Source organism: Anarhichas minor, unplaced genomic scaffold, assembly GCF_050575085.1.
Source record: "Anarhichas minor isolate MPS153535 unplaced genomic scaffold, ASM5057508v1 ptg000027l, whole genome shotgun sequence".
Classification (NCBI taxonomy): domain Eukaryota; kingdom Metazoa; phylum Chordata; class Actinopteri; order Perciformes; family Anarhichadidae; genus Anarhichas; species Anarhichas minor.
The window spans coordinates 13,663,519-13,690,912 of record NW_027466473.1 but is presented as its reverse complement, the minus strand read 5'-3'; the positions used below and the strand labels follow the sequence as shown (position 1 = coordinate 13,690,912).

The window sequence follows — 27,394 nt, the reverse complement described above, 5'->3', positions numbered from 1 at the left end:
ATGCTTCGGGTGCACCATTAACATTTCCCACCACAGACATTGTCAATATAACTGTTTGTAAAGAATGATTGTGTTCTTAACCCGATTCTGATTTTATCGATGGCAGTATTTCAAAAATGTCAAGAATACTAATTGCTTCAGCAGGCTATTCCCGAAGAGCACATCGTACATGTCAAGTCCATTGACAAGAGTACAAGGCAGGTTTACAGTGAGACTTAAGGTGATTAAAGGGTTGGGCAAGAGGTGGCAGAGAGACAAAGAGCGTCAATCTTTTCTGATTCATTTCTTTTACGCAGAGAAAAGAGCTCCTAATGTAGCTTTATGCTCAGAACACAGTAGAAATGAGGAAGATGTAACAGAATGTATATATATCAAATCAAATATCAAAACATGTCAATACAAATATAAATTGAGGACTGTAAAGGCAAATTGAATTAGAAAATTTGGCAAATAATATTACATTTGAATCCCATTCTATAGGGAACATTCTGTGAGGAACTTTTGTGGGAATTACTTGTTCGTCCTAAAATAAAGGTATAGTATTATGGCTCTGTCTGTGGATCACAATCTTATATTTTATCATAAATTAAAATTCCCCTTTAAATCTCCAGGTAGGTAAGCTAAGCCTGTAAAGTACTTGCAGAGAAGCTTTTCACTGTTTTAGTTGCACACATCCACTGAGATCCACTGTCAATACTGGGAGACAAGATCTCCCCTCAGGCTTTCAAATTTGACAACTGCAAACAGAACAAAAATGACTGAATTGACTGATTGAAAAACAAGACTTCTGCTCCCAGAGGAACAAGGGAATTGTCTTTGACCTCCTGAGAATTTCATGCATTAAAAAATGCTTCTCATTTTCTTCGTCTCCTGATATGATATGGACCCCGTATCATATCCTTTTTCTGATACACAGACAGCAATATTTCATGATCACAAGCATTTGTGTATTTGTGTGTGTGTGTGTGTGTGTGTGTGTGTGCGTGTGCTGGGGAAGGAGGTGGGGTGTTTGCTGTCTGCCATTTTGGTGCTTGAAAGGTATAAAACAGCAGGTTTGTTCCTGACTTTCCTTAGAGGTCCTTATCTCTTTTCACTGTCCAAGGTTGGCTCAGCAATCCGCTCTGAAGCTGCTTTGCTGCCTGCCAGTAGGCACACAAAGAAACATGCGCACACACACCACTGCCAAGCATCAACAACAAAAACAGCGAATCAGTCAATGGTTTAAAAAATTCAAAAATCTCTTTACTCTGAAAATCAGTGAAGTTGTTATACATTTACATGATGGGAAAATCTATAAAGTTTGCAGATTCAACTCTGCAAACTGCTCAGGAAAGGGAACTACAGGCATGAGGGAACAGCAATGGTTTACACTATGAGAGGGCTCTCATTCTCGTAGTCATCCCGCGTTTTAACATTATTAATGTTGATACAAGGCCAAGACTTTGTTAGCTAAGGTACATCTACAGTATAATTAATGCTTAATCTATTACCCAGACATATAAAGAAAGGGGTGATGAAGAAACACCTTCATATCATTTCGTGGCCCACAAACAAATTTGAGGAGTGAAGAGCGATCAGGTTGCAGTCTCTGATCAAAGTTCCATCAGTTTTTAGATCCAAGGCTCACGTGCTGGAGTCCCGTCGTGCTCCTTCCCTCTTTGCAGTGCGTTTTGGTTGACAGAGGACGCAAGCTGTCCTGGCTTCACTGTGGGGTCGCGACCTCCTCCGGACGCCCTTGTAACACTGCAGGGAGATACCCAACTCCTCCATCCGGGAGCTAAAAGATACGCACTGCCAAAGAGAACAACAAGGCCTGAGTTAAGATACCAATAAAGCAGATTTTCAAAAAGACATTATGACCTCTTTAAATATTGGCCACGAGTTTAAAGATTGTGTTAATGTGATAACATAAAAATGACTGCTGCTGTATAACTTAATTAACTGAGGAATTATTTAATGCATCATTTATTGAAAGCTATACTCATTTAAGTTTAAACTGAAGGCAATAACATTTGATTCATCTTTGCAGGAGCTTGCCTGCAGCTGAATATTGTAAAGTAAGCAAAACGCCAGAAATAACAAAACACATAAAATGTAAATCTATCCAAAAGACTTGTAAATGCTGTCGTGTCATCATAAAATCCAAGAACACGATCAAGAGATGAAGGACAATGTTTGCAGCGCAACATCATGATGCAGGGAGCTATGCATTCATAATATGGTAATTCATTTAAATTATAAAAGAGAAGGCCATCTTAACGAGCCTGAGGCTTATTTGATTCTGCAGGATAATACATCGCATTGAACTCATTAATCTTCGATCATGTTTATTAGCCTTTTAGTTTGCTCTCCTCCAGAGACATTACTCTCAAAATGTATTTTGCAAATTATCATTCGCAGCACAGAGTCATCCGGTTTTTATCTGTCGGTCTCTGCATCCAAAGACCATAGAAGGTCTTCCTCTTTCATCCTCGGCCTAAGGCCGTTCAAAGAAATGTGGCTTCCTGCAGGGTTTCCCACGATTACCAGTAACACTCCGTATCAGTGGAAAACCTACCTGGTACAAACCTCAGACCGTAAAGACGGAGAAAGAGGAGCTGAATCTGCAGATTGAAATTCATGTATACTTTTGACTTGGTAGAACACATTAAACTCATAAATGCTTGGTCAATGCTGACTCACCAAATAGGAACTGATTTAACTAATTGAACTATGATTTTGAAATTAATCTACTTATAATATCACATTATTGTTTCTTGCCACCTGGTAGTACCAGTGTAACTAAATCGAGATTCACCTTTGGACACAGAAACAACTCGGACGAAGAACCTTGTTGATTCTGGTCGTATCAGGGTATCTATTTATTTAGGAGTTAACATAATTATCTTACTGATGTTAAATACTTTAAAATGATCAATTCTTCTTCATTGTAGTGGTTCATATTTTCTACAACCTACAGAATTTTTGTTTTGTTTTGTTTATTTTGGTGAGATTCATCTTGTGACTAGATGACAAGGTCAGTATCCCTCTGTGATCCCATCCATCATTACTTCAGTTAAAATGTGCTGCAGTCAGCAGAAGTGTCAGGGGACGTCTGAACTCGACACGTTGTTCCATCAATGTTATCCAAATTTCAGCCAACCAAACCAGTCGCCCCAACAAACGTAATGAGGAGGAAAATATTCAAATAACTTTTCCTATCTTTTGATTTCCCAAAAGGCATTCAGAGTTGGCCTCTAAAGTATACACAAATGCCTACTGAGACTTCACTGAACAAAACAAAACTTGTAGGAAGGTTATTTAACTAGTGCAAGCGAGAAAACAGCAGGGCAGCACTGCTGTACATTAACTTAAATGCCACATTTGTCAAACTATCCCGAGTTAAACGAATGGGTGCTTAAAAAGGATACGAACAGATGACTTACATGTCATATAATAACTTGCAACTTAAAAACAACATCTAGATTTCCTGAGTGCTTCTCCTAATTAAAGTCTGTATTGTAAGTGCTCCATACATGCGCTATAACAAAAGCATGCAAATAACAAGTGTTGTCACTTATGAAGCAGAGTTGACTGCATGAAGATAAAAAGTAGAGTCTTTGACTGCTTAAATATACCTAATTAAACAGTATAAAACCACACTAATCTTGATCAACGTTGTCATAATTTAATATTGGTCAAAGGACAAAAGGACTTCATTTGAGGACAAAATTTCAGTTGAAACCAGTTCGAACGATTGGAAGAAGGGACATAGTAGTGTGAGCATGAGGGTCAGGTATTGGAGGTAAAAGGGTAATTAGGATTGGCTGACACAGGTGCAGATATACTGGGGTGTTTTCAGCAGGGGGCAGAGGAAAAGGACAGCTAGTTACAAACCTATCGTCTAGATTGAGTGTGTGTTGTAAATGTGCTACCATGGCTACTCTGTGTCATCCCCCAGCAGCCTGCCGCTCTCCAGATCAGTCGATAAGGAGGTGCCAGAGGAGGAGTTGGAGCCACGCCGCTGAAACTGACGGGACTGCACCCCATAAAAGAAACAGAAGGCCTGACACAAGCATGCACAGAAAAAAAAAAAGAATGGAGCAGAAAAGAGAACAAAACAGACATTTAAAAAACAAGAAAAATGTGACAAAGAAAAGAAAAACACAGAACAAATAAGAAACAGAAGAAGAAACTAATGGTGTGAATGGTACAGTACTGCATCGCCTTTGATAACAGTATGGAAATGGATGTTCTTGTTATCGAAAGCAGATAGAACAGAAATGAGACTAATAGTTAGTCATTTTAATTTAAGATGTAACTTTTTGGTGACATGAATGACATATGACACAAATAATAGTGCGTGAATGATTTAGTTGTCTGTCAATTTGAGCTGCCAACCCATCACTTCTTTACTATATTTAACCCACTGCTTATTGTGTAGGACTGTCAGGCACTGATAAGTCATGAATCCATCGATGCACTTTCTTGTTGTTTACACCAGCAGGTGCAAATATGATTTTGAGTATATTACTTTTGATCAAGCAAACAACATCTAACAAGCACTTCCATAGTTAGAAAATATTAATTAGCAAGTGACAAAGAAAAACTAAACAGAACATTGCTTGTCTCTGAAAATGTGTGTGAGAATACATTATATTCTAATTTCTTTCCATACTCAAGATTTTAAAACAACCTAGAATGAATTTAACAGCATCTTTTCTTCTACGGAGCTTTATTGAAAACAAAGATCTCATTAGGAACAAGAGCAGAGTCTAACCTTTAATCCGGTCAGTTGCCATTATCACTCCGCAGAAGCACAGCAGTTCCTCACCCTCACTCACCTCCTCTATGTCAGCGTTCCTACGAGCCTTATAGATGAACTCTCCTATAGCCACGAACACAGAGAGAACCAGACCAGCAGCCAGGACGATGAAGATACCGCCGATGTTTTCCACGCCCAGAGCATTGGCCTCCTTGTTGTCCTCCTCTGGACAGCCATTGCCTCTCCACCACTTCTCCTTCATCATGTGCAGCTTCCCTTCCTCCTGCAGCTGAAGGATGGCAATGGTCACTTTATCCCTGTATGGAGACCCTGGAGAAGGCAAATGAAAAGACATTATGTAATGACAGAGCATTCATAAAAACCCTTAAATGCCCTATTATTAAAATAAAGCATGCCCTGCTGAGGCACCCCTGTTTACTTTGTTTACACTGTTTTAGTGAACCATCTTTCTACCATGAAATTCAAGCCTTTGCTACGAACACAGAATTAACTGACAGGAAACACGAATCAACAAGTATCATGAGGATATAAAAGTCCCATTTGCTTATCTTAGTTTATCGTTATTTAAAAAGCCTTTCAAATAACATCCCCCGCAACAAGCAGACCAGAGATCAGGTGACTGCAGGACACATTGATGGGGCCAAGGAGTTGAAGGAGTTAAATCACTTTTAATAGGTTTCAGAAGGAGGCTTCCACCCCAACTCCTCTAGAGCATTCCCCTCCACTATCCAATGGTATTCCAGGTCCTAAAACATATTGGGCATTCAAGCCTGTTAATCAGATAAGAAAAGAGCTGAATAAAGACGGTTTCAGTGCAGCTCAGCCGAGGCATGGCTGGATCTGCCCTGAGGGCATCAGTCAGTTCTGAAGCTTTAACCTAAACCTGAACCTGTACAGAGTCCCTGCGCTGTGGAAAACATCCTGGCAAACATAAACACAAAAAAAGTTATGGGGTAATTGGAGAGGTAAAGTGAAGTCATCACAAGAACCGTAGTTAGATATAGCTCTGGAGGATGACATAGTTTTCCTAACTTGCATGATGTTTTTTGGATTTTGGATTTGGTTTTAATGCCGTTATCACCTGCCCTGCTCTGGACTACACTAATGGACACATACTGCAGGTAGATGCTTCGCTTAGTGTCATAGATGAAAAATCACCCGGGTGGTCAGCCACAATTTGTACCAGGTGCATCGCAGGTGTTCACCCGTCTCCTCTCTTGTTCACTCCTCACAGCTCTGCCTTCAGATCAAGCTTGCTAGCTCTTCTTGTACCAGCAGAGAAAAGAGGCTGAATTCAGACAAATGATGTGGGCTGAACCACCTGCAGCTCATCATCAAATTTGACTGGATGAGCAACCCCACTGCCCTCTACTACCCTCTAATTTTCTGAGGAGGATCTGGTCATTTGCCATTTGCAGTACTATGCCGCTGATAATCCTCCATTATGCGGTGGCCATCATTACATCTTATAGTGTTCAGGGTAAGAACAGCAACCCTAGAATTAAAAAGCTCATCAGGAAGGTTGGCGAACTGGTGAGAGTGAAACTCGAGGCTCTGGTGGAGGTGTGTCAAACTACAGAGGATAATAGGCAGTACCTCTCATCACCTGCATGCCGTATGTCTGCTTGACTATTACAGGAAGTCCTATGTCTCTGAAGCCATCAAACTGTACAACTTCTCCCCGTGCTGCTGGAAATAGAGCCTTGCAACCTTTGAACTTTGGCTTTTGTTAGCGCCGGGCAATATTGCAAAAATCTTCTTTCCCGCATGTTGTCTGGTTATCAAATATATAAATAGTCAATATGAAATAACAAATGGTAAAGCCTTTTTTGTATACTCTGTGAATTAAATACTTGTAAAATTGAAAGTACTGAGTATTTTCTCATTTAACTAAGAACTTTAGTGCAAAATTAACTCTCAACTGATTAAAGAAGAAAAAAAATCGATACACCAACTATCTTTACATGCATGCACACAAAATAAAGAGTTATCAGCATGTGCTTGTTTTTATCAATTTAGACGACACAATTGTGTATCACTATAACGTTGGTAAAGGAGGTAATAATTGCCATGTAATAATATAGAATATATAATTGTGATTGGTACTGACAGCCAGCGAACATCTCATGGTAATTACAGAAATGAAGTGGATGGAGGATGCCCATACATCTAAATGAATGCCCTGTTCTTGCCAACGTATGTAGTAGTTCTTGGCGAAGACAGGTTGTGTTTAGAAAAACTACCCCAGTTTAAAAAGAAATATTTGAACAGGCTCTGCATTTCTCTTTTTTTAAACATCTCAAGAGGAATAGACGAGAGAGACACAAGATGTTAAGCACCGCTTAAGTGAACATCAAAGAGTACCAACTGCACAAACGATCCAGCAGGTTGACTTGCTTCCAGTTTAAGTGCTCTATCCAAAAGACTGGCCTGAAACCTTACATTGAACATTTGCAGTGAACAGCTGCCAGAGCTTTTGGATGGAAGTGCACTTGCATGTCGAGGATACAGGACAGAAGCTCTGTACTTTTATTCCTGAAGAATGAAAATGCAAATTCCAAAGAAATTGACGTTTGTATCTACAGTACACAGCCGACATTTACAGATATTCTATTAATTTTCAGAAGGCCCTCAGTATATTTCAACAATCTCGAAAGTGTGCGTAAATGTGATTTGTTTATATTCTTGGCAATGGCTTGTTTTCACTAACTTAAAGGCTAAATGTATACAGTCTACCACAGAGAACAACCAAGGAATGTTTACGCAATCATAAACAAGTCTCACTGGATTGAAGTTACAAGGGCAACTCCAAACATTCATCTCAAAGCACAAAGTCAATAACTGTCTGCAACGAGACATTACGTTCTCATTTTCAATGTGAGTGGAGTATTGAAAATGATTGTTCCATTACTTGGTAAGTAATGTTTTCTTGATCGACAGTTCTTTGGCGCTTTTCATTCTCCACAAACTGACAAACATGGCGGTGAGGAGTAAACCTACAGTTTACTGTGCTACAGACACAATTCTTCCCTTGTTTGGCAATCACTTACATTCACATTCTGCTTACCAATAGGTGTTCCCACTCCATAGCCTTTGGAGTCGATGAGACCTCCAATTTGTGTGAGGTTGCAGTTTCTCTGGCTGATGTATTCGATGCTGGTGGACTCCATCAGCATGGCGTAGTCCGTCGTCAGGACCCGGGTGATGCCTTCTCTGTTGTTCTTAACCAATGCAGTGTTCTTCCTGCTGCTCATAAACGCCCACATCTTCTCATAGGTGGAGATCTTTGATTTCTGCCAACGTAGACAAACAGCCAAAAGTATGCATTTGTATTATCTGTGATTGTGGCTACACATAAACTACATGTACTTAACTATATTTGAAATACTATCATAAACGCATAACAGTTTAACAGCAGGATGTGTGGGACTCCATCTTTGTGAGAGCGCGCGTATGTGTGTATCTGTGTGTGCGTGTGTGTGTGCGTGTGTGTGTGTGTGTGCGCGTGTTTCTCCTTGCTCAGTCAGAGAAAATGGGACAGCTGTGTTCTAAATCTCCTCCAGCTGATTCAATTTGTTCAAGCCATCAACACAGCCTGCTTCTTCCTATCCAGGCAGACGTAATCACTGGCTGCAATCTGAGAAGATAAAGCCCTGCATGGATCACCCCTGCTGAGCCACCAGGATGCAAGGAGAGTGGGTGGCGGTGGGGGTGGGGGGGGGAAGGAAGTGACAGCCCTGCCTAAGGACATCGGTACAGCAGTATATTATATAATACAAACTAACAAGTTAACATATGCCGAACTTCAAGATTGACAGCCCAAAACGCAAACACAAGTAGTCTCAATATGCATCTGCTCCACTTCCCATCATATACTTATCTCTTGATGCATCTACGTTGCCTTTAATTAAAGTAAATGCTACTCTTTTTCTCTGCCTTTCGATTTTTTTCTCTTTCATGGGATGTTTGGCAAAGATGCAGGATGATGGAGGGGAGCAGTTGAGGAAACCGTCATGACTGTAATTTTATGGAGGGGAAGCTACTGTACAGCTGATTCATACTCGCATCTGAAAGTACGACAGAGATGTCAATATAAACTAACTGTTTTTTGAATTCACTTAAATTACCAGACAGGAGTAAACTTCAAATTTATCAGAGGGGAGCACAAACAAATGACACTATGGTGTCCAGTGGTTGATGTTAATATTGGTTAATTTGGTACTAAATAACCCGAGCTATTTGTGTAATATATTCAAATACAAAAACACAGCAGAACTTTAACTTAGTCTTATGACCTCTTATGACCTTAAATTCATTAATGTGTGCAACATATTTTGACGGGATCTACAACTTGACATGAACTTTGGAAAAAGCAGGCGCTAATTTAGAGTTTACACAAGTTGTACCTTGAAGAAGGTCATGGTGGATCCATCCCTCACTGCCCCATATTCAATCCTGGTCTGCTTTGCCAGGTCGTCTGCCGAGTCGATGGGCGCATCCATTCGTTCCACCGTTAGGAAGGCAGCCAAGTTGGCCGTGTAGGAGGAGATGATGATTAAGGTAAAGAACCACCAGATACCGCCAACTATACGAGTGGACAGAGCCTTAGGCATCAGCTCTGATCCTGGAAGCACAGCGATGGGGAACAAAAGGTTTAAAAAATAGCTTAAATGTATATGTGACAACCAGAATGGTAACAAGTGCAGTTTGTGTGTGTACTATGTGAAGACAATCAACTAAAAAAACAAAACAATGAAAAAACATTTCTCCTCTTCCAAAGCAAAGTCAAGTGCCATGGTCATTTTGGGGTTATCTTAAGAGCTGGATTCACACCAGAGCTCTCATTGGATTTGCACCTCAGCCCTAAATGATAACTTGTGCACCTCTTAATACGGTTATTTTCTCTCTCTGCACTACTTGTTGGGTCTAAAACACCATGTTGCAAAAAACATAATAGAACAAAAAAGTACAACTTAGAAAAAGTAGTAAAATATTTTCGAGGTTTGATTTAACGGCCATGTATGTAATGAAGAAGTTACTTTCAGGCACAGTATCCCACGGCTCAAGGCCACTGTTAACCACCAAACAGCGTGTAACATACACCACACATGCTACAAAATAAACCCAAATCTAAAGGCATCCACATTGTTTATGAAAGCTTCACTTGCTCGTCTCTTCTTTTATCAATACCGCTGCATTTCTGAAGATCTGATAAATTTGACGACTGTAGTTTGCTGTCAGCAAAATTGGAACATTTCATCAGCATCACCATTACTTGGACTAGTGTCGTCAGTAGGTTTGTTGGCCATCCAATCAGGCATGTCGGACTTATCCTGCCCAAATCTCCTGCCTCGAGGGAGGTCAAGTCCCCATGAAGTTCAACATGATTGTTATTACACGGTATGGTTGCAATTAATTGGGGACTGGATCCAGGCTATGTGGAAAGGGCATTCGCAGAAAGTAGGAGGCAAATATTGATGTTTTGAATTAAAAAAGCTTAGAGCACAGTTTACAGTGCTAGTACCGTCTTTACTGCTGTACAGAGAGTTTAATAGGCAGCTCTACAGTATGGCATTTGCAGCCTTTGCTGTTATTACCTTTTAAACTTACTTTGTTGTCCAATTGTTTTGTTTATTTGACTATTTCTGTGTATGTACGTTGAGAGCAACGGAAAAACCGGAGTCAAATTGTATGTACACGCATACATGGACAATAAAGCTGATTCTGATTCCGATTACAATATCTGATTCTTTAGAGTCATGTTTCTGAACACCTGACTATCTCCTATAACTCATGAGGGAATCTGTTATTTTAGCTGCTAAATGTGTCACTATGTTCACTAGTTAGGCGCTAAATTTGTCAGTCTGCTGTTTGGTGCTGGGTTAGGTATTGTATGGTGGGTTTTATCAAAGCGAGCAAAAAACAGCTGCCTTTTTCAACCGATAAACACCGTTGGTGAGAGCGGTGAAGTAAAGTGAAAAATAACAAGTTATGGACCAGAAAACCAAAATGAGTTAAAAAATGCTTTAGAGGTTGTCTTATAAATTGAAGGACTTTTTGGAGCAACCCCTTTCACATTCAAGAAGCCATTTGATCCATTGCGAATATAAAAATATTGATTGCGTTAAATACCTTGCCGCATAAGAGCTCCAACGCCAAACCAGAAACTGTTTAATAAAGTGAAATTGTTCTGTATTAGAGTCGAGGACGGGTTGCATGGATGTGGGTTGTACCACTCGTATGGAGTAAACCTGCAAGACAATAAAATGACAGAAAATGTGAATTTGATACATGTTTGTATGTTTTTAAATGCTTGGTGCTGGCGCCATGTTACCGTTTTCTTGTCTGTGCAATTTCAAATTATTAACGAAATAGTTTGTGGCAAACCCTGACCACAGTCACTATCTGTACATCCTACAGCATATCCACAGCAACCTCAGTGTTATTGTTTACGTCCCATCATTCATCATCTCATTATCACAAGCATCAATCTATCCTCTTACCTGGCAATCACAAAGAGCACACAGCTGACCCCTGTGCAGGCTAGCAGCACGTACATCCAGATGTCCGGGGACAGGGGATTAAGGAAGGAGAACACGCCTGGATTGGTGCCGTTAGGTTTGCGGTACAGGATGCTGATACCTAAGGTCATGAAGGGCTTGGAGAAGTCAATCGATTTCTCTCTAACATATGTGATAGTCAAGGGGGCCACGGCAAGGTCTGCAACCTTTAAAAGACAGAAAACAAAGTAAGACAAAGTAAGATGCTCAACGTTACATTCAGCGTCTTCCAGTATTTGTTTCTGTCAATCGAACAATCAAATGTCTGCGTATCAATATCCCGATAACATATATATCTTGGTAAAGGTTTTTTAACTAAGCGGACAATTCTAACTTTCCATTGAAACTGGAATCCAATGCATTTCATGTACATAGAAATCACAGCAGTCACTCATACAATGTTATATAAACATAACTTTGAAATACTACTGAAACGAACAAAACAAGATTTCAGAAAATGGTCAACACTATCAATTTCATTATCAGGCCGCATTGTGATAGTTAAAATAACAGTCTTACCTAGATTTCTCTATCTTATTCAACTGATTCCCATATTCATACCCGAGATAACTGGACAGGTTCATTTCATCGTTAAACAGCAACAATTCAAACCTCAGGATGATGAAAATGTATTTGGAGGTTCCCAAGAGGACAGGGGGATTGAGTCTGCCTAACTCCATATGTTACTACTCGCCTGAGAATATTGTAAACTTTTACATTGGGTATCTACATATGAGAATAAACGGGGCCCAGTAAAATGCATTCATAATTCACTAGGGCTTACCTGTTATTTGTTAAAAGCCCTGTTTAGCAGGAGGCTAAGACCATTGATTATGCAGTACAAGACTGTACCGTGTTTTTCTGGTGCAACGTGATTCTTCTAGTCTGTATATGCATCACCAACAGGAACACGAACAGGCTTTGTTACCATCTGTGAACTCAATTATAGACTAATTTATTGATTCAATGCGAATGCAGGACTGCCTCTACAGCCTCATTGTAGTTCTCTTCTCGCCTAATGTTAGTGTTTTACTTCTGCCGATTGCATTCACACCTTATAAATCATAAAGTAGTGATCATTTGTGAAGATTATCTTGCTGAAAAAAAAGGTGTAAGTATCATAAACTTGTATTTGCCGCGGAGCTTCTTTTCTGCATTAATCCAATGAAAAAATTCCCATTTGCTTTTTGTTGAGGGAACCAGTAAGAGGCTAAATTCTGGGGTTGGCCTACAAAAACACGTCATCCCTGCAGCACTCTATAGACCTGTGAATAGAAACTCCTGTAGTGTAAATGCAGTTAGCTCACGTGGTCAATCAGCTCCCGCACCATCCCATTCCACTCTCCCTTGTCATTCTGGGCGCCGTATTTCCCGTCAGCCACCAGTCTGACTTCATATGTAAAACCTAAGATGTTGGAGAGCTCTTTCAAAAGGTCCAGACAGTAACCCTCAAAACGATCATTCCCAATCAGCTCCTTTTCTGACTTTCTCTGCATCACATATGGATTTTCCTGTACAGCAAAAGAAAACATATTTCACTGTTTTTCAGGCATATTTCTTTTTCTGATTCAATTATTGATATGCTAAGTGAAAGGCAAATGAGTTTGGGGTTCAGCACTTCATTACATCTCAGAGCTGATGATCCGTAAGCTAAACATCCGAACAGCACATCCAATTGTCTTTGAATTAGTATGTCTGAATATTTTTTGACGGATGAAGCTCCTGAAACACATTTTCTACTATGCTACATCGTTTCTGTGTATAGCCGGTGTGCATAAGGATCAAATTGTGAAAATACAAATTCAAACTATCCATTTCAGCAACAATTGTCCATTCCTTAGCACCTGTGCTTCTCATAATTTCCTTTTCTGCAATTTATATCTGCAAACATATCACATTTGATGACACAAAAACATGTACAATTGTCTGTTCTTATTTTACCTTTTTTACTGGCAGATTTGAACGTCTTCCAGATTCTTTGTTTTTTTCAAAACAGCTTCAATTAGCAAAATTAAAAGAAATGGTTGATAAGTAAACCAGGTGTATCATGTAGTCTATGCTTGCATTCCACCCTGTGTTTAACATCACAACGCCATGAATTGTAGGTAGTTGCTTAAGCAAAGTACGCAGAAATGCAGACTTACGGAAAGTGTGCTTAAAGGGCGTAAAATGTCTACGAGTAAGTAACAATTTGACAGTGGGACAGGCCTAAGCCCACCTCTCTGTGTTCTACACATCCCATCTATCCTCCTTCCCCCTCCCTATGATGTCCTCTATTTCACCGTCCTCACCAGTATCGTGGTGACGATAAGAGTCCTGTTAGCCAGAGAGTCTGTCACATTGTTATTCTCTCGACTGGACTTCTCCGTCAGGTTCATCCCCCTGTACGAGTTCCACACAGCAATCTGGAAAGGCAAACAAGTCTTTAGATATATTGAGCCACATGTTCTGCTTTGACCGGAAGAGGTAATACGGAAGACAATATTTGAAGTGTATAGATATTTGCTTCTGTTAAACTTTGAATTAAGCGGTTAATTGATCGACACCAAATATACAGGGCCGGATTTAGTCTATAGGTCTTAACAGGAAACTAAATTGTTTAGATACATTCAATATTTGTAATATTTTCTGATTTGTCGAACAGAAAAAAAAAAGAAAAAGAAAAAAGAAGTGTTGAGGTTGAAAGACCTGGCTTATTTTCAACCTCCTCCTCCATTCACTGTCCTCCAACATTTCCCTTTGTTCGTCTTTGCTCTGATGATTCTGGGCAAAGCTCCATTTTATGTACAGTGAATATGCAAATTAAGTAGTTTGCTGCTGATTGTGTGAGACTTTTCTGGAGCAAAACAATATCATACCTGTTGTGTGCATCAGGTATTGAACTGAACATTGACTGAACAACAAAGCTGTTTATTTAATAACAAATGTGAAAAACTTCTTTGTGATAAATTATTCCTTTGGATTGGCACGGAAATCTGTTAGCATTTATATTTCATTCTGTTTGAATCTAAAACAATACACATATATCAAAAATAGCAAACAAGTGTTACTTACAATAACTATTATAACTCACTTTTGTGCATATTATAACTCCAATATAGAGCTGAAACGATAAGACGATAAATTGCTTGAGAATCTGCAACTTTTTAAATGATAAATTAATCCTTTTACTCTTTTTTAGGCTTTGCTGATTTGTTGTTATTTGATGCTAAACTGAATATCTCTAGGGTTTTAGGGTTTCGTTTTTTTCCTGCCATTTTCTAGACCAAATGATTCAAAAACAAAAATCCACAGAGCAATCAATAATGAAAATAATGGTCAGCTGCAGCCCTACTTCAACATGACGGTTAGGGATTGGAAATCACAGCAGCAGGGACAGTGTGAATGAAGGGCAGGACAGGGTCAGGGGCGGATAGAGAACGACATGGTGTTTCTCCTCCATACTGTCACAGTAGCTGTGAATGAGAGTCCGGTTCATCCAACCAGGCGGCATAATCCAGATAGTTATCAGATTAGAGCTGGCGTCTGGCAGCTGGATTTTGACCCTTTCAAATCCCCTAACTGGTTAAGAGCTGAGCAAAGGTCAAGGGGGCTCATGACATTAAGTGCATTAAATGATCAGGCTTCATTGTTAATAGAACTGAAGCTTTACTCCTTTTGCTGCTCAGTCTGGGAAGAAAAAGTAATGAATTTGGGTATTTTTAGTCAGAAACAAAGGCATTCACTGCATAGGACGATGAGTAGTAGTGAACGCATCAGTACATCTTATTAAACTGAGTACTACAGTCTGATTTTGCACAATATATTTTGCACAAAGGGGCTACGTGGGATTACCTATTGGAAAAGATAACATGCATTTTACTCCCCATTACATTCTATCTTATTCTGTTCACCCAGTCAAAATGTGCTCTCTTATAACCTTGCTAAAAGCACTCTATATCTCCACCGTGGCACTTTCACAAGGGTCCACTCTGTGCAGGAGTCCATTAATCTGACTTATCTCTGGACACTGCAGATGAGGAACACAGTGAATGGGGTTGGATTTAATTAATTGTTTTGTCCTCAATCTCAAAGATAAATGGACCAAGTGAGAACAATATTTTTGTTAGTGTGGAGGGTATTTCAGTCTCATATTGTGCAGTTTCACACAATCTAGTTTGTGTTGTGTGTTGTAGAACTGTGTTATTTTGGGAAATATCACACGATATTAAACATCAACCACACGATTAGTCAGTTTGTAGTTTAAGCAATAAAGTAATCTGAGCAAGCCAATGAAATAAATGCTAAAATATAGCCCAGGATGACTGCACAGCATACAATCATCATCTTTTAAACCCAATAGTCAAGGATTTACTGTGTATAGCCTTGCAAATTTATCATGCATACCAGAGCAGCTTCCAACAACAAAGTGTGCTATAAAACTGACAGGAATTCTCTCTCATACGCTGGGAGTAAAATATTATCTGTAAATCCTAAAGCTCATCTCCATCCAACCAAATCAAACTGGAGAACCGTTACCACAGAGCGGGAGACGTACTAAGCCAGGCCAAGACAGCTGAGAGGGGGTGAAAGTCAACAACTTTAAAAGAAAATACTTTATTTCCTTGAAGACTCTCATGTATAGTCCCATCATCCTCTTCAGAGTGTATTTTACACTCCAGTGCCCAAGAACTTACACGACTGCAACGGACTGATAATCCATTTTTCATGACCATCAAGTGAAGCGTTTTATGTGATGTGCTTACCATGTTGTGGTATTTCCTCTGAGGGGAGGCTTTTGAGGACTAAAAGTACTGAATGGAATTAAAATGACAGTATAAATCACTGCTGCTGCACCTTGACAGTTGCTGCCTGCCTGTATACCTGTCTCTCTGAGAACTGAGACAGACAGAAGTTGGCAAAGTTCTTCCTCTCTGACAGTAAAGTATGAGTTTAAGGGGATGAATTAATTCAACATCCCTTCTTTCACTCATCAAATACTTGGTTTAAAGCTGATAAACCGAGGTAGTTAAGTAAGACTATTTAATTTGCAGTTAAGTATTTATAGTATATTGTCTGACTTAGCATTTAAATTGTCCCCTTGCCTCCTCTTGCTTTTCAACTTCAGCTGTCTCCTCCTCTGATAACTGGATTCCTCTCGGCTGAAATGAAATACTGCTCGTGAGTATGATTTCCATGAAAGTGTGAAGACAGTCTAATAGTAAAGCACATTATTAGTAGTGGACTGACAAGTCTCTGCAAAAGTGAAGGAACGGTATATTCCCTTATTTCTTTCTTATTACTCACAGGTACCAGCTGTGGGACGACATTGCATCATGTGGAATTGCAGGACAGGAATATGTTTTTCTAACACTGCTGATAAAGTTTTGACAAGAGTCAGAGCAATGCCCGGACTCAAACGCGGGTGAAACTGAAATGTCAAAGACATGGCATTGCTGTACACAAAATCAGTGAAGAGAAACAAGGTTGACAAGGCAAAGAGCAGGGAAGTGCGTGGCATACAGAGTGAGAAGGGGGGGGGGGGGGGGGGGGGGGGGGAGAACAACAAAGGCTTAGACCAAACATGGCACTGGCACAAACCTTGATCCACCTTTTCGTGAGGCGACTTCCGCCCTCCACAACACCCTTTTGAAAATGTGAAGGCAACAGGAAGCACAGACAGTGTGGAAAGAAATAATCAGTTGTTGCAGTTATTAATATTCATGACCGGACAAATCTAAACCAAATAATAAATGTGTGGATGGATTATGGAAAACAAAATCTCTACAGCACCTCTCTCTCTTTCACAAACACACACACACATGCCTTAATGGAATGAATCAGCCAGGGTGGAAGCAGCATGAGAGTGGTGTAATTGGCTGTTTCGGGCCCCTGTGCTCACCCTGGCAGTGCCGTCCTCTTTGAGGCTGATGATGTCCAAATCAAAGTCTCTCCTCAGGCCATCGGTCTTATTAAGAACAATGTGCCCCGTCAGTCCATCCCACTGTGCCTACAGAGCAGAGGAGTAGAGGGAGAGGGAAAGAGAAGTGGGGGATAGTCTCAAATGCTGTCTGAGTGCGGAGAGTTATTGAAGCTCCGGAGCAAACTCCCAGGAGGAGAGTGAAGGGGATTGAGGCAGACAGAGTGTTGACAGACTGCTGGAAGACATCCGGTGAAAACTGGAGGGCGTCTATAGGTTGTTTCTGTGGTACAATCTCAATATGCATCAAAGTTTATGTTCATGATAGCGATAATAACTACATTTACATGCATCTTTACAGTAGGGGTATTCAAATTGTTCATTTGATCATTGAGATGCATGCATGTTGGCATGCATGCATCTCAATACAGTACATAGTTAAAAAAAAGGATCCCTTTGGACAGTTAACTTTCACATCTGTACATGACAAGTCAACTACATGCTTCACAACTAAATGGCTTATCTAAATATGACTGGCTGCCTGTAGCCCTGTTCATTTCAAGCACAGGATTTCACATCCTGCACAAAGGGACTTCATTTAATTATATTGTTTGAACACATAACAATTTTAATTTTTTTACTTGTTGTATACTGCATTGATTGATCTTCTTATGCTTAATACTGAAAGAGAGTAAGGGAGGTATACATGAACATAAAACGTAAGTAGTGCCATGTTACACCAAGCCACTGATAATTGATATAGATTTATGTTGAGTATGAACTCAAATTTATGTAATGCTGCAAACCAGCTTTCCCCTTTGGAACAAGATGTTCCCCAAGATACTGCTTAGGGTGAGTTATGTATATTATGTATGTTAGAATTTAAAAAAGGTATAACTAAAGTTTTTAAGAAAGTGTGGAACCTGAACAAGAAGAATTTGTTAACATGCCAGAATTGAGGGTAGATATTATACACTTACTATTAAATAGCAACATCAAGTTTTATTTCTCATGTGGAAATTAAGAAAAAAAATGATCTCTTCTCTGTGCTTCTCTCAATTTTAGAAAGCTAGAAGTAATCAGAGTTCCTCATGACAGGAAAGTGATGAATCTGTCTCCTTAAATTTCTTAGTGAAGTAATATTTCTTGCAGTACAAACATTATGAAGTCAATAAAGAAATATCAATAAGAATAGACTTGGAAAAATAAATCTGTGAAACAACTTTTCTACAGTTGTAGAAATTTACATTTCTATAAAATTACAAAATGATTAAAGGTTAAAGGTTATTAAACGTTTGTGTTTCCTATCATGACAAACGTTTGTCCACACATCTCAAATAGAATTCATTTAATTTTGTCTCATTATTGTGCAATAGAATAGCTAGAAGGGATTGAAAACATGCAGGTTATAGTGCCCAGGATTTAATTTCAGCCATTGAAATGAAAGCTGTGCCCTCCTATTCTGCACTCTCCTGTTAGAAATGGTTTTTAATTGGGTGCTGTCTTAGACCTTTTACTGGTTCTTACAATCAAAAAGGCTCTTATCTAGTGATGAATGCACAGGAGGACAGATGCTCCAAAGGTTGGGCGATGGCAAACAAAACAAAAAGCAGATGAGGAAAGAAACACTGAGATGCAAAGACAGAGAGAGAGAGAGAGAGAGAGAGAGAGACAGAGAGAGAGAGAGAGGCACAGAGAGAGAGAAACACAGAGAGACACAGAGAGAGAAACAGAGAGAGAGAGAGAGAGAGGCAGAGAGAGAGAGAACCACAGAGAGACACAGAGAGAGAGAGAGAGAGAGAGAGAGAGAGAGAGAGAGAGAGAGGCAGAGAGAGAGAGAGAGGCACAGAGAGAGAGAACTACAGAGAGACACAGAGAGAGAGAGACAGAGCGAGAGACAGACAGAGAGAGAGAGAGAGAGGCAGAGAGAGAGAGAACCAGAGAGACACAGAGAGAGAGAGAGAGAGGCAGAGAGAGAGAGAGGCACAGAGAGAGAGAACCACAGAGAGACACAGAGAGAGAAACACAGAGAGACACAGAGAGAGAGAGAGAGAGAGAGAGAGAGAGAGAGAGGCACAGAGAGAGAGAAACACAGAGAGACACAGAGAGAGAAACAGAGAGAGAGAGAGGCAGAGAGAGAGAGAGAGAGAGAGAGGGAGGCACAGAGAGAGAGAAACACAGAGAGACACAGAGAGAGAAACAGAGAGAGAGAGAGGCAGAGAGAGAGAGAACCACAGAGAGACAGAGACAGAGCGAGAGACAGACAGAGAGAGAGAGAGACAGAGAGACAGAGACAGAGAGAGAGAGTTGGATGGGGGCATGAAAAAGAGTGATGGGATTGAATGAGAATGGCGGGCAACGGCCCTCTGCTGGATTTAAGATTTATCTTAAGCGAGATGAATACACTCATGCATCAAAGGCCTCATTTCTGTCTGTAGGCATCCAGTCTGACAGTCAGGCCAAACCACATGCTTTCAACTTTTAAGTACATAAATACCGTATATTTTCATGTTGTGTACTTTGAGAAGCAAAGCATGGCTTGTCAGAAGGGACCTATGATGTGACATGTCACATGAAATGATCTGGCATCCAGTTTTGGTAAACATGACATGGGAAATTTGAAGGGTCCTGCACTCACGAAGCCTTTTCAAAACAAACTGAAAAACATCGTGAAAAATGCATAGTGGTCAAGCTAAAAGCAACAGGGGTTTCTTATTAAGTCATGCTGCTGATGTAACACGGTTTCGGAGTTGTCTGTGATCCAAGGCCTTATCTGACACCGACCTCTTTGAAGAGGTTCATGAAGCGAGGTCCGAAGCGCCACGGTTTGTGGCGGTGACACTGCAGGGAGCTGACGGTCATCTGTGTGGCCCGCTGCGACGCAATGGCAACCATGAACACTGCATCATACATCAAGGCTGCGTCTGTCTGCGGAGGAGGCAGTGAGAGGAGGACACAGCATACAAATGAGCATCATTGCCTTTCAGCAGAGCAGGTGTTTGTATTGTCAGTGCCCTGTGATGTAAAATAACAGTACGGTGCTTACAGTCATGATTCCATCCATCAAGCCACTCTCTTGTTTGGGACCTTGCAGTCTTTCCATGGCCCACTTGTCCATGGTGGAGGCTACCCACGGGTCATCAATGTTCAGCAGTCGGAAGCCTGTCATGTTGACCCCGCTGTAGCGGTAAGGCTCCAGGTCCAAGGCAAACAAATCCTTTGAGGGGAGAGAGGAGCGGGAGAGAAGGAGGGATGTGTCGGTTTGTGTTGATGAGTTTTTCGATGGGGGGAGAAAAAGAGGAGGACAGAGATTTAAGCTCTAGCACAGGGTGTAACTGTCTGAGCCTTGTAATGTGAATCGATGAGTCACAGCAATATTTTTTAAATAATCCTAGTGACTTTACAAAGCCAGTCCAAGGCCAAACGACCACAGAAAAGATGAGCTTGGTTTCAACTTGTCGGGTATCTCCCATAAAACTACTAGTTTTCTAACTCACCAAAGTCGTGAAGAAGAAATGGTAGTACTCTGTCATCATTCCCATTGATGAGAGCTGCAAATTGAGAAGAAGAAATAAAGTAGTAGACGACAATGTCAGGCCATGCTGCTTATTTTAAATACCATGAGTTCTCTGTTGTTTTTGGTTGGCAATATAGATAGAAGAAAAAAAAAACATGAACAAATATTAAAAATGTAGTTTTACAAATACTACAGATTACAGAAATGACTTTTCACCGCTCAGTCCATCAGGCGTGTTAGAATTGACACAAGACTAGTCACAAACAGTTGACCATCTGTGTTAAATTAGCTAAATAGTAACAAATGGGAAATAAGTTGTGCACCATTTAAAATGCTGGTTTTGATAAGGGAAATACTATTTGATCCTTTTAATTATCGTATCCTTTTATGGCTGTCATTCAAATGTAAACCTTAGTAAACAAGGTAAATATGTGTGGCCCCCAAAGGACACATTACATGTGTTGTAAAATCTGTAGAACAAACTAATGTAAAGATGCTTAATAAATCAATCAAACCTGTTTGAGGAGCTCCGAGGCCATGTGGTAGGAGCAGTCAAAGAGAATAAAAAATTCTTTGTCTTTTTTCAGTTCCTTAAGCAGCGGTCGGGCATCTTGGTTACCCGGGGTCAGCTGACGGATCTTGATCTTCAGGTTGAACTTTGCCGGAGCTTTGATCAACTCCTGCATCCGCATCAGACCTATAAAAAAATTACAAATGAGACGGTTAGATTACCCCCTCTTAAACGTTTGTTTATTTCTGCTGCGCGGCAGGACGGTATCAGGTCAGGCTCAAGAACCCTTCAGCAGGGAACGTGCTTGCTCTCATGGAGACTTGGACCCCTATCCTTTTAACTAAGGGATGTGATCCCTTTTCACTGCATCACCTTGTTGCCCAACGTCTTGCTTAACTTCTTGCATCTTCTTCTCAGATTCTTCTACTTGGTTCTTAAACCCCTCAAAGGGTATAAAACACACCTGTGTTGCAGAGCCTGTGAACACACCCCACATTCCTGTATCTTGAGTATGTATCATGTGTGTGAACATCAGTGTGTAATTACACAGCTGTGTGTCTGCGTGACATTTAAGGAAAATACATTTCTGATTGAAAAAAAACAATCTATAAACTATGACATTTCAACAGCGGCACTTCATACTCTCTGGGTCGTTGGTAGGGACTCACTCTATATTGGACACTGCTGGATTTGAGGCCATCAGTGTTGTGGTTTGGCTCTCTGCAGCATAAAGGCAGAGTGCAGGGTACTACTGGCAGCTGTTTGATGTGAGGCTCTCGTGCCGTGTCACAGATTGGGTACACTAGCCAGTGTGAGGAAGGTGACCACGGTGGACAGTGGAATTGCATTTTGTGAGTAATTATAACCTTGACATATGAATATATTGGTCCACAAAACACAAGCCAGCCCTTTTGACCTCTTCTCCCTGACAATTCTCCCCTTCAAATGTCAATGTTATGACTGATATCCAGTAATTCAGTGGGAAATAAAAATCATTAGCTATTGTGTTTTCCTGCTCTTAAAAGACTACATTACAGATTAAGATGCAATTGTTCTGTTGTAGATGAGAGAAATGAGCTCTACTGTTTGATCATATCCACCATTTTCTTTCACAAACATCTCCTGTAAATAATATTTTCTTAAAGCAAAAATAGTTGACACCAATGTATTTGGTCAACATACAGTTTTGTTGAATTGATATCACCCAACTCCATCCTGCTAAAACTACTTCTCTTCTGAAAATGTGCTTTTATTTCCACATGAAAGGCTGACTAAATAAAGTGGGCTTACCTTCCATTATTTCCCTTTTCATGCATGGCAGAATATAATGATTTCTTGGAAGTATATCTGTGACTCAGTTTTGAAAGTTACAATGAAAATCTGACTGATAAAAAAAAAAACAGTTGGCCCTACCTGTGCTGTCCTCATAGACCACCGTCAGCTTCCGCCATTTAAAGAAAGTGACCACGTCCAGGATGGCCCTGGCGATGGCGGTATACTCGGGATACAGGTTGATGAAGAAGGTGTCTTTGTTGTCCACTGACGGGTGTTTCCAGCGGGTCTGAATGTGAGGGACCTCCAGAGCGTTGCAGATGGACTGAACGGCACTGACCGAGGAGCTGTGAGACGGGCCGAACACTGCGACCACCCCAAGAGCTAGCTGGTCACACACTAGTGGTAGGAACACAAAGTCAGGTGGTTCTTTCTACAGGTTGTTGAGATAGTTTCTCAACCAAAGTCCATCATAAACTTTTAAAACAGAAGCTATTTCGTTTTAAGAAACTGAACTAATTAAAGTTAATACAAATACATCCGTTTGGCGAACTTTAAACCGATATTTCTCTATCTTTGAGATGTGTTTTTGATCCCTTATATCCAGAAATTGATGTTAATCCTAGTTATCCAATTATTTCACATATCTACAAAATGCATGCAGAGACATTAAAATGACATGGATTCATTCCCCACTATGCATAAGAAGGAAAATAGTAAAACAACCATTAAATCAAAGTAACCCTTAAACTCTAAAGCTTAACATAAACGTCTTCTAATCATTTCCTACCTCTCCTGGAAGCCTCAAAGCCGTCAAAAAGGTTGATCCTCTGAATGTCGTAGGTGAGCGTAGTGTTGGGCATCAGGCTCTTGTTGCGATTGATGTTATTCACAGCAAACTTGAACGCCAGCTCATCCATACTCACCAACTCGCTCTCCCGGGTCTCAAATATACCACCTGCACATGGAGATGAAGGACAAAGACACCGTCACTGCAACAGTCTCTGTGATAACAGAGATTAAATGAATGGATTCTGTGCTCCTGTCTGGGTGGAGACATTCTACCAGCTTTGGTTAAATGAAAGCCTTTCAAAGCTACCGAAAACACAAAAGTAAAACAAAGAAAGACAGGGCTTCCATCTCATGGTATTATTTTAAGGATTGATCGAGTGGTGGAAGGAGAATAACAGGAAGGCCGGGGTAATCTTCAACCGGTGTAGTTTTTATTTGAAGTTTACACCAACAAGCAGTTGAGATTGGTTTAGGTGAGGTCATGACTATAGAAAATGAAAGAAAAAAAAACGAAATCCACAAGTCAACTAAAGGCAGGTTAGGCTAACATTAGGTGTGCAACCCAAAAAAGAAAGAAAGAGTTGTTAAACGCCAATGTAAACATAGTAACAAGTTCTAACTCCTTTATAAAGGATGTCTCATTAAAAAGCAGAAAACGTAGTATTCATCCCATTGGGCCGGACATGGAAAGGCGAGGTGAGCAACATCCATGTATTTTTGTTACAAAGCAGCGCTGCACTCTGCACAATCTAAAATTACACCAAATGTTCTCTGATTTAATGAGGGTCGATTCAAATAGTTATTTTTTTATGCCAACCAAATCTGCTGGCCATAAACAAATCCATAAATGTTTTGTCCACAATAAAATATATCATTTGTAATGTCAACGCCTCCAGCTTCAATATTCTACAAGAAGAGAATAAATTACAGGAATTCCCACAGAGGCATGCAAATGAAGATGAATATTAAGTACTCAAAGATGAACAATCTTGCATTGTCTCCAAAGCATGAAGTAAATTCTCAACACTTTGTTTCTCAAAGTGGGGAGGAGCTGCTCTTCCACTATTCTGACTCGAACTATTTGGGGACCCGGGGCCAAAAAACAACTCGCCGCATGGACCAGCTGTCAGCAGGCTTTGAAGGAACAACGCTGTTCAGACAGACTTCTGAAATTGCCCCGAAACTCTTCATCAACATCCTGTCATAAGGGCGCAGAAGATGTGAAGTGTGGACTCAAAGGCAAGATGAAAAGGAAGTAGTGTAATTGCTGCAGCAGTGTGAAAGGGCAGGAAATAAAAAGGCTGTAAGAGCTTCTCGTGGAGGTTCAAAACGGTCTTATGAAAGACGAGTCAAGTCACATCAGTCAAGAGCAAAAAAAAGAAAAAAACACTGGACAAGTTATTGTCCGTCTTGTAGTTACATTTTTCAAGGTAGTTTTCTCCGCAAGAAACAGCAACTTTTTGCTCCCTTGCTGGTTCTGCAGATTCAACTCATAAACAACTAAACAACTTTTCTGTTTGTTGTACTATTTGTTCAGATCTAATGAAATGCTTCCCGTCTGTCCTCTGCTGCTGATGTGTTATAGTGAGCAAACGATAGCAGAGACTTCACCAGCTTGGATTTGAATGCTCTGAAATGATGTGTTAGGACAGAGACAACCGTACAGAAGAAGAGTAGAAACAATATAGCTTGTTGGGATGTTTGGTTTGCTCAGGAGCACTACAGCTGTTAAGTGCCATTGAATTAATTTACTCTAGTTCTGGTTGTAGTACAGATGCATTGGCTCATAATAATAATATAGCTCACAATATACTGTATGGTGCTGTGTGATTATTGTGCATGTATAAGGTGTTTCTATGTTCCTTAAGGATGTAGCTTGGGCCAGGCCAAGCACAGATTCAGCTTATTGAAGGCCAGATAGGTAAAAAAAAAAAATGTGTGAGTAGGTGTTAGAATTCTGCGCATCCAAACAATTATGGTACACTATGGCTGAGATTTAGAGCTGGTATCGTATTTCTTTTATATAAATGCTGATTTGATACCTGATTTTCGGCATCGGTAAAAAAAATGATATCTTAAATGAGGAACGTTGACTGTAAAACCTTTTGTTTTTTTTGACTAAGGAAGACTTAGCATTTCAATAATTAAAAGAAAATAGTTTTAATGTACCGGCTTGGGTTTTTGGGTATTGAGGTTTAATACTCTGACCAAACTGCCCGACTGAAAAGTGCAACACAGAACGGGTTTACAAATCCAGTGCAAAGACTATACTGGCTGGATCTGCACTGTTCCCTGCAGGAACACAAGAGTTCTTCAGGGATTGTGTAACTGATCCTTTGAAGTATATCCCAGAGCCAGCTTCTCATTTCCACAGACAGACAGTGAGAATGGTCCAGAGGGGATGTTTGAGGCATTCGGACTCACTGGGCAGCCACAACAGGTGGACAATTAACTGTTGCTGGCATATAGCGAGACACAACAATATGGGGAGGCAGAGGAAAAACATATCAGAACTTTGTCTGCGCTTGGTAACAACTGCTGGTCAAGTATTACATGTAGTACAGCCGGAGGAGCTCCATGTGTGGTATTGAGATTAGCAGTACGCGGTCAGTCACAGTGCACATCTTGCACACAATATAAATTACCAACCTAATTTAATGTCTGGCTGTGTAAGTTGGCGAACATGATGAATAGTCGATACATGTCAATCCCTCAAAATGACTTCTCTGTTAAGTTTTGATTGGTTTTCTGTGCATGCTGAAGGAACGTTTATTTGATTACAAACGCCGCCGACTTTCATGAATTCAAAACGCACACACACAAACGTACACTATCAGCATTCAAATACATAGGCACTCAAAAGATGTCACAAGTCCTTGTAAATGCACGGGCAGCCAATTAGTAAATATAATCAAGAACCATTAGGCATTTAACATGAAGAAATAATAAAAGAAATATAGTTTATCTTGCAATTACTGAGATTATCAAATATATTGCTGTAACTATATGTGCTACAGTACAACGGATGGACGGGAGATTTATCTCCCTGCTGCGGTGCGAGGAACACATCAAATAAAAAGCTGAAGAACAAATCTGAGCTTTGTGCCAACCTGTCACGCAAACCTGATCAAACCCATGAAAGAGATAAAGATGTTTGTTTGTGTGTGTGTGTGTGCGTGCGCGTGTGTGTGAATGGAAAATCTCAACCCATCCATCCTGCCACTTCACTATTTAATTACAAATAATGATATTTTACATTAGTCATGCGTCATCCCTTCATGCTGAGCAGCTTGAACGTAATTGTGGGTTGTGACTGCTGCAATCATAAAAATGGCATTTTTCTTTTAAGCAAGGTGGTTTTTTTTCCCCATGCAAATGAATTAATGTACCTCTGAGCACTAAAAGCTTTCATTCAGCTACCAAAATAATGAGGAATAATTCGCCCCAGGAACATCAAATCAGACAGCCTAAATGGGCGCTAAAAGTTTCAGAGGCCCCACAGGACTCCGTAAATGCCTTTTAACATGCCTTTGGAGTTTGCACTGCAGGTGGAATTTATTTGCATAAAAATATAAGCACACTCAAGATGCACTGAAGCCGCGTAGAACACAGGACGGCTCATTATGGTCAAATTGAGGACGAGGGCAATAAACATAAAATCAAAGTTTATTTTCCATTTACCTCAGTGGTGATTGTTTGTGTAAGATTTGTGTTATTTAACAACGTTTTACAGTATTTCTTTTTAATTGGAAGTTTCAAACGAGATGGGGTAGCAGTGATACAGAAAGGAGAAAACTAACATCACACAGTCACAGTCAAGAGACGGACTGAGGACGTCACAGTTTTGTGTTTTAGTGAAGTGCACCACTGCAAAATTCTGTACTTTTTGACTGACAGATAACAACTTGTGCTAACCTGCTATTTGCATAGAGATTACTGAGACATTTAACATCCTGCCACAGTACAAGACCTTGTTGATGTTGTCTCACATCACTTTTTCATCATGAACACTCAGACTGCCACAGCCCTTTTATGCTGGATTAACACATTACTGATTGACAATGGAATGATTAGTGGA

General features: G+C 40.2%; 1 protein-coding gene across 3 annotated transcripts in view; it reads right to left on the bottom strand.

The window, feature by feature from the left end:
* Positions 1–1,623: 1,623 nt before the first annotated feature.
* Positions 1,624–27,394, bottom strand: part of grik1a (glutamate receptor, ionotropic, kainate 1a) — a 29,540-nt gene continuing 3,769 nt past the window's right edge. The window contains exons 2-17 of one of the 3 annotated variants that reach the window (XM_076101638.1): positions 23,315–23,482; positions 22,666–22,923; positions 21,257–21,438; positions 20,722–20,775; positions 20,271–20,441; positions 20,009–20,152; positions 17,207–17,314; positions 16,906–16,950; positions 13,617–13,730; positions 12,633–12,836; positions 11,269–11,492; positions 10,898–11,016; positions 9,172–9,389; positions 7,833–8,058; positions 4,824–5,074; positions 1,624–1,791 (exon numbers count right to left, since the gene is read on the bottom strand). In XM_076101638.1, coding sequence (XP_075957753.1) covers positions 1,624–1,791; positions 4,824–5,074; positions 7,833–8,058; positions 9,172–9,389; positions 10,898–11,016; positions 11,269–11,492; positions 12,633–12,836; positions 13,617–13,730; positions 16,906–16,950; positions 17,207–17,314; positions 20,009–20,152; positions 20,271–20,441; positions 20,722–20,775; positions 21,257–21,438; positions 22,666–22,923; positions 23,315–23,482 — 2,654 coding nt within the window. Of the gene's footprint in view, positions 1,792–3,424; positions 4,046–4,823; positions 5,075–7,832; positions 8,059–9,171; positions 9,390–10,897; positions 11,017–11,268; positions 11,493–12,632; positions 12,837–13,616; positions 13,731–16,905; positions 16,951–17,206; positions 17,315–20,008; positions 20,153–20,270; positions 20,442–20,721; positions 20,776–21,256; positions 21,439–22,665; positions 22,924–23,314; positions 23,483–27,394 lie in introns of those variants that run through there. The other 2 variants (XM_076101639.1, XM_076101640.1) reach the window with 2 other exon arrangements.